Genomic DNA, 8102 nt, shown 5'->3' with positions numbered 1-8102 from the left:
TGATTAGAGCTTCCTTGATTCTGGCTCTGCTAATAAGTCAGTTAGTCTCTCTCTACCTCCATTTTGTTTTCTAAGAATTTACTGAATTTGCTTTCCTTTGATTTCTTGTTTCCTGTTTCATTTCTCATTGTGTGGTTACACTTTACACATTGTGTTATTTTACTAAGACTTCAGGAGAGAAAATAAATTAATAGTTAATCTGCAGTTTTAGCTGAAAGTCTTCAAACTGAGTTGTAAATAATCCTAAAATACTGGATATGGAAATGTTTTCCATGCATTTCCCTTCCTAGAAGTACTTTAATAAATTCTGTTAGAGATTTGTTAACAGAACAAACAAATGGATGACCAAACACTCTGAAATCAAATAAATCGACATTTTTAATGCAGGTCACATTTTAATAGAGTTTTAAAAATACTTCCAAATATAACTACAAATTTATTCAGGAAAAATACCTGAAAGAAAAATGCATCTTAATTAGCCATTAGTATATTATTTTAAAGAATTATTTTCCTGAATCCTTGGCTTACTTCAATGGGTTTATAAAGATATAAACCTACTGATTTTTCCATTTGAATATTTTATACTAAATGTAGTTTTTCCCAGTTGATAAATTATAAATAAAACTGTTGATAAAAATTACATTTAAAATAGGGGAAAAATTTCCCTTAATAAGTTGGTAAAGACTGGAAGTTGATACTTTTAAACTTCTGATTTACTATAAAGTAACTATTAGTAAAATCCACATCCTCCCCTAAATTCAGCTTTTCTTCTGTTGCAAAAATCTTTATAAAAATGTACTCTGAGTGCAATAAAATCTCCATATTTTTTAAAAAATCAACAAATAGATAAACCAAAATTCATTATGACAATCAGAGCAAGGAAAGATTTAACAGTTAATCAGGTTTGCTGAGGAAAACATTACTGTGGAAGGCATCCAGGGAGTCTAAAATGGTTTTGTTGTGGCAACAAGGCTTCAGGTTGATGTGCATACTCTTGTTAAAACAGCTTTCCCTCCTTTAGGGTGAAATATCAAATATCAGTGCATATTCCTTTACATGTTAAAAAATGTAAATTTTTGAAAATTACCAATTTGCTTTAAAATAATTGTTTAACTCACCTTGAAAACACAGATTGGCTATGAGAAATCCATTATTTAACAAACTGGGTATTTCTAAGGCCCTAAAAGAAACTGGCTAAAACTCACGGAAGGGTCAGGAAGTTATAATGCAGGTCAGGAAAGAGGGAGAGAAGTCAAATGCCGTTTGTGGAATGGAAAAGCAATAATTTTAATATCCATTTTGAAATACTGAAACATTTGGGGCTCAGTCTCTACTACTTTAAAACATAGCAGTAAACCAAAAATATTAAAACATGAACCCTACCTCATTCTCAAAAACAATTTTCTGCTACATACATAAATAAAAAGTGCTTGTAACTAATAATATACAACACTAAAAAAAGTCTTGAGATCATAAATGGCCTATGTCTCATTGCCAGCAATGAGAGTGGTATATGCTAAAGGTACCATAATATTTACAAAAGACAAAAAATATATATATTCAGTTATTATTTCCTATGGTTCTAATGTTATCATTATGCCACTGAGAATAAAAGAATCTTCTTTTACGTGGTAAATAAAACAGATTATATATTAAGAGTAAAATGCAAGGAAATCCTCCTTAGGTATTTCTGACAATTAAGTGTTTGTACTAGTTCATAATGAAAAATATGAATAGAACACAATTCTGGAAAAAAAAAGACTAATTTATTTGTTTTATAAGATAAAATATAATAAGAGATCTTAGTGTAGATGCCAAGAAGTGACAGCTTAAGGTGTCCTCTTAACCAAGAATAAATTCATAATATTTCTTATTCACTTAAATAAGGCAGGAAAGGAAATTCTGATTCCTGATACCTGCCCAGTCACTTCAAAAATTCTTAAGAAGTTAAAATAAAAACACCTTGGTTTTTGGTTACTCTTTAAAGTCAAAATTTCCAGATACGCTGGAAGTAACTAGTTTAATTTGGTGTCATTTTGTGTTCCGGGAAAGAACAGTAAGTTTACACTGATATCTCAGATTTCAAATGCTGTGACCAATTATTTGTGAGTTATAATCTGCAGGTTCCATTTTTAAAATATGTGGGATGACACTGTCAATTCGTACATTGCCAATGAGGCCTTTGAAAAACAATTCTTCAGTGATAGTAGCATTCATCAATCGCAAAGCTGGTAATCTAAGTAGTAGTCTGGACAACCTGAAAAATAAAGGGGAAGGAAAAAACAAGGGGTAAATAAAAAAGAGATTTAGTAGAAAACTAGGAGCAATTTCTGCATGTACCTGGTTGAAGTCTAATTTAATAAAGATCTAATTTTCAACAGTTAAAATAAAAGCTTAAATAAAATAAAAACTTAAATAACTTAAAATAAACTTAAAATAAATAACTTAAAATAAAACTTAAAATAAAAACTTATTCTCGGGGCGCCTGGGTGGCTCAATTGGTTAAGTGTCCGACTTTAGCTCAAGTCATGATCTCACGGTTTGTGAGTTCGAGCCCCGCGTCAGGCTCTGTGCTGACAACTTGAAGCCTGCTTTGAATTCTGTATCTCCCTCTCTCTTCCCCATCCCTGCTCATGCTCTGTCCTCTTTCTCAAAAATGAATAAACATCAAAACAAAACAAAACAAAACTTAAGTATTCTCAAGCCTCAGAATACATGACAATCATCTGGCTATAAGTGCAGTCTGACAGACTTCACTGGAAAGCCTTGCTCTTAACTGCTACACTGTGTTGCCTCCACTTGGTCATACGGACCATGGAACTAAGTTATTAAAACACAGATCACATTATACATTTAAGGATGGCTTAGAAACTTGGGGCACCTGGGTGGCTCGGTGGGTTAAGCATCCAACTCTTGATCTCGGCTCAGGTCGTGATCTCACAGTTTGTGGGATTGAGCCCCACATTGGGCTCTGTGCTGACAGTACAGAGCCTGCTTGGTATTCTCTCTCTCTCCCTCTTTCTCTGCCCCTCCCCTCCATGTGCATGTTCTCTCTCTCTCAAAATAAATAAATAAACTTAAAAAAAAAAAAGTGGCTTAGAAACTCAGTTGAGGTTATAAGAACAACAATATTTTGTGTTATCAGGACACATGGGGCTCAATGGTAATCAAAAAGACAAATGGAAATGGTAAAGCAGGCAACAGTTACTACTGGGAAGAGCACAGAATATGGAATCAAGACCACTGGGTTCAAATCTTAATTCACCTGCTCCCCTACCTCTGTGAATGTGTGTTAGCCATCTCTCTGTGTTATGATGAAGATTAATGAAATGATCCCTGCCAGTTTCTATGCTATTGAGGATCTTAAAGGCAGGCCCATACCTTGCATGAAGGCATATTATAAGTTGAAAACTGCTGCTAATTTATTATTATTTTTAAGTCTATTTTTGAGAGAGAGCATATGCATGTAAGAGGGGGAGGGGCAGAGAGAGAGAGGGAGAGAGAGAGAATCCCAAGCAGGCTCTGTGCTGTCAGCACAGAGCCCCATGTGTGGCTTGATCTCCTGACTGTGAGATCATGACCTGAACTGAAATCAAAAGTCAGACACTTAACTGACCAAACCACCCAGGTGCTCTGATAATTTATTATTTTTAAATAAATCAGAATGTAAGAAACTGAGAAAGAGTTCCAGCGATCAGTCAAAGCACCTGGAACCTAATGGAAGAGAGGTCAGCAAAAACTATATGTCAAAGAGGAGGAACAATTTAATTTGTATAATGAGGTATAAAACAAGTTTTGAAACATTAAAAAACTGAAAGCAATCACAACAAAACCAACAACAACAATAAAAACCATTCCAAAAAGCTTGGGTATGTTTATCCTGCCCATAGTCTAAGGTCTTGAACACAAACATTTGAGACCAACTGAAACCAGGATTAAGTCACCTTCCTGTAGCCAATACTCTCCTCCTCAAATTACTCAGTTCCTGTTTGTTCCCAACAGCTGAGCTGCAGCAATAAAGCTGGTAGGAAGCAGGGTAGGAAAACCGGTTAGATAAACTAAGGCTGATTTTCAAGGTGGAACTGGCTTATAAATCTATTACATACTATCTATAAAATGTTATTTTATTTTTTAAAAATGTCTATTTTTGAGAGACAGAGCACAAGTGGAAGAGGGGCAGAGAGACAGGGAGACACAGACTCTGAAGCAAGCTCCAGGCTCTGAGCTGTCAGCAGAGCCTGATGTGGGGCTTGAACCCATGGACCACAAGATCATGACCCGAGCTGAAGTTGGACACTTAACCAACTAAGCCACCCAGGCACCCCTGTAAAAAATTATTTTATGCAAAACATTCTTTTATTAGTTTGAAGCATGTAAAATTAAGAATAATATTAGTAAACACATTTATATAGCCCTTACTATAAATATATATACTATATATTATATTACATATATGTATACTATATATGTAACATACTATGTAGTAGGCACTGTCCTAGGCTATTTACATATATGAACTGATTCAACCACTATACCAATTGTAAAATGTGGGTACTGCCTACATTTAATAGAGAAACTGAAACACAGAAGTTGAATAACTTGCCCAAGGTCACACAGCTAGGGTCAAGAGTCAAACCCTGCCTGGTATTCTGGCTCTGAAAGCCATGTGCTTCACTACTACTCTCCAAGATGGTTCCTCTTCAAAAACTGAGTTGGATCTTCCAAAAGTTTTTTTCAAAGGATGTTATCAAGAAATACCTTGGTAGAAATATCATAAACCAAATTTCTAAATTACCTATAAAATAGTCGAATGGTGTTTTTATTCATTCATTGCTATTTTTTCCCTTTTACTAATAAAATCCCTTATTTCAGTTGAAGAAAACAGAGTTTGGGCACTAGAGTTATACAACCTGGGTTCACAGGCAGGCCCTGCCATTTATGTGTAACCTTGAGTAAGTTATTTAACCTCTCTCTTCAGTCTCCTTATAAGGAGTGCATTGTAAGAATTGTGTGAAATACTACCTGTAAATCACTCACAACAATGCACTATTGCTTTTAAAAGCATTAGCTATTTCAAAGGTCCATGGTGACCAAAACACTGAATTACTCTTGGGATGGAAAAAAAAAAATAACAGATTCACAAAAAATTTTAGGATGTATTTAATTAACTAATTTAACTTGTAGATACCTGTAGGTGTCATCTGGGTATGTTTTGGTTATATAATCTTGGAATTCCACATATGCCTTTTCCTGAAATTTCTCAATTTGTTCCATGTTTTCTAGGCCTGGATGATCTGAAACATCGAAGAATATATTGTTACCCTAGTTCTAAATGCTCATTTAGTAAGGTACAGAGTGGGGCACCTGGGTGGCTCAGTCAGTTAAGTGTCTGACTCCTGGTTTTGGCTCAGGTCATGTTCTCAAGGTTCGTGAGTGTGAGCCCTACGTCAGGCTCCGTGCTGACAGTGTGTAGAACCTGCTTAGGATTCTCTCTCTCTCAAAAAAAAAAAAAAAAAAAAAAAAAATTGAGAATATTTAATAAAATAAAATTACATTGTATCAAATCTGTGTTCTCTCAAACTTAAGGAAAATGAAGGTGGCAAATTGGTTGTGATTAAAATGTAGATATATATTATTAACTTACATGAAACATTATAAGAAACGGTTAAAAGAAAAAAAGCTTTAATCATCTTATTGGAATCACTGAGTGTAAAAAGCAGGTTTTCTCAGATAATTTTATTATGATGCACAGGAACAGAAATACATACCAAAATAAAAAACAGAGTCTAAAAGAACAGTCAATTTTCCTTATTCAGAAATTGATCATTGAACTTACTGTCATTTTACCATATGTGAAAGCTAGAAACTGTCAGGAAAACAGGAGACATTTTTTTACCTGTTGGTAACTCTAATTAGATGTTTAGAAGCTTAACCCATTAACAAAACAAGACTCATCTTTCATTTGCCTATTAGTGATGCCTAGCAAAATATGCCAAAGAATTCAAATGCTGATGTGACCATAACTATGTCATTTCGATGATTTCTTCAACTTTCTTTCTCATACTTAAATGTCTAACATCCATAAAATTCACTGATTTAAAGTGTATAATTCAATAGTTTTTAGTATATTCACAGTTATGCAACCATCATCCCGAAACATTTAGAACACTTTAGATTTTTGTTACCCCAAAAGAAACTCTGTGCCTGTTAGTAGTCACTTTCCATGCTCCTCGCTCCTTAGTCCCTGGTAACCACCAATCTATTTTATGTCTCTACAGACTTGCTTATTCTAGACATTTCATAGAAATGGAATCATATAAAATGTGATCTTTTGTAACTGGCCTCTTTCACTTAGGATACTGTTTTCAACCATGGTGTAGCATGTATCAGAATTTCATTCCTTTTAATGGCGCAATGATATTCTGCTGTATGTGGATATGTAGATGTTACATTTTGTTTATTCATTTGTTGATGGACACTTGGGCTGTTTCCACTTTAACTGCATCATTTTACATTCCCATCAGCAATGTATGAGGGTTCCCATTTCCCCATACCCCCAGCCACTGTATGGTAAATAAGAAGTAAATGTTTATGTAGTACCTGGACTGAAGAGTACTATTGCCTTCAGGTAGGCATATTCATATCCATCAATGCAGAGTTTAACCATGCTGTTGCAGAACTCCTGTAGTTTAAAGATGTGTTCCATCAATAATTTTCTTCTTTCTGTTGACATTTTATCTTTAATTAAAAACAAACAGACAAAAGCTTCTAGTTTTTGGCTAAAATGTATATCTATTTTTACCCAAGACATTTCCTTCTCAATAATTTCCAGCTTTGAATACAGCCAATCTATAAATGTTTAAAATTCTGTATCACTGCAACGATGAAACTAATTAATGATCTTCAGATAGTGCTCATTCAAGAAAAAAAACAAGCTGTTAGTAAACAAAACAAAACCTCAACAAATTTAGTGTTTCCTTTCAAGATACATCTTTGAGAAGATAAGCTGTAAAGATAACCTCCTGAAAAACTGGCCTACAAGACTCAGATTTTGATAACAAGATTTAATTTAAGCTTAGAGTTTTTAAAAGTTACCAACACTACTAAAATAGAAACAAATACTTAGCAAAAAACACTACCAAGACCAAAAGAAAAGTTGAATAGTTTTATAAGAACTTTTAAAATTTATAGTGTTTAAAACACATCTGATTAGTCAACCATAGCTTTAGTGAAGGTAGGCTGTGTATAACTCATTACAAATTCATGAGAAATGAATCAAGACCAGGAGTCCATAAGTAAGATAGGAATGTAGTGCTACCTTCTAGCAGGATCTACTGTTGATAACATTAAGGTGATTTTTCTGCCCTCAAACAGGAAATGGAAGATGACTTAAAAATAATGTATGGGAATGCAAGCTGCTGCAGCCACTCTGGAAAACAGTATGGAGGTTCCTCAAAAAACTAAAAATAGAACTACCCTACAACCCAGCAATTGCACTACTAGGCATTTATCCATGGGATACAGGTGTGCTGTTTTGAAGGGACACATGCACCCCCATGTTTATAGCAGAACTATCAACAACAGCCAAAGTATGGAAAGAGCCCAAATGTCCATCGATGGATGAATGGATAAAGAAAATGTGGCATACACACACACACACACACACACACACACACACACACACACACACACACACACAATGGAGTATTACTCGGCAATCAAAAAGAATGAAATCTTGCCATTTGTAACTATGTGGATGGAACTGGAGGGTATTATGCTAAGTGAAATTAGTCAGGGCAAGACAAAAATCATATGACTTCACTCATATGAGGACTTTAAGAGAAAAAACAGATAAACATAAGGGAGGGGAAACAAAAATAATATAAAAACAGGGAGGCGGACAAAACAGAAGAGACTCATAAATATGGAGAACAAACTGAGGGTTACTGGAGGGATTGTGGGAGGGGGGATGGGCTAAATGGGTAAGGGGCACTAAGGAATCTACTCCTGAAATCATTGTTGCACTATATGCTAATTTGGATGTAAATTTTAAAAACTAAAAAATTAAAATTAAAAAACAAAAAGCACACACACACAAAAGA

At 34.5% G+C, this 8102-nt stretch overlaps 1 protein-coding gene across 6 annotated transcripts in view; it reads right to left on the bottom strand.

Annotated features, from left to right (window-relative positions):
* Positions 1-360: 360 nt before the first annotated feature.
* Positions 361-8102, bottom strand: part of NR2C1 (nuclear receptor subfamily 2 group C member 1) — a 47433-nt gene continuing 39691 nt past the window's right edge. For 4 of the 6 annotated variants that reach the window (XM_058741765.1, XM_058741762.1, XM_058741763.1 and 1 more), the window contains 3 exons: positions 6601-6738; positions 5189-5294; positions 361-2257 (listed from right to left, as the gene is read on the bottom strand). In XM_058741765.1, coding sequence (XP_058597748.1) covers positions 2083-2257; positions 5189-5294; positions 6601-6738 — 419 coding nt within the window. In that variant the 3' untranslated portion in view covers positions 361-2082. The remainder of the gene's footprint in view (positions 2258-5188; positions 5295-6600; positions 6739-8102) is intronic. The other 2 variants (XM_058741764.1, XM_058741767.1) reach the window with 2 other exon arrangements.

The sequence above is a fragment of the Neofelis nebulosa genome, chromosome 8, assembly GCF_028018385.1.
Source record: "Neofelis nebulosa isolate mNeoNeb1 chromosome 8, mNeoNeb1.pri, whole genome shotgun sequence".
NCBI classification, from domain to species: domain Eukaryota; kingdom Metazoa; phylum Chordata; class Mammalia; order Carnivora; family Felidae; genus Neofelis; species Neofelis nebulosa.
The sequence above is the reverse complement of the archived record's forward strand: the minus strand, read 5'-3'. Positions and strand labels throughout refer to the sequence as shown.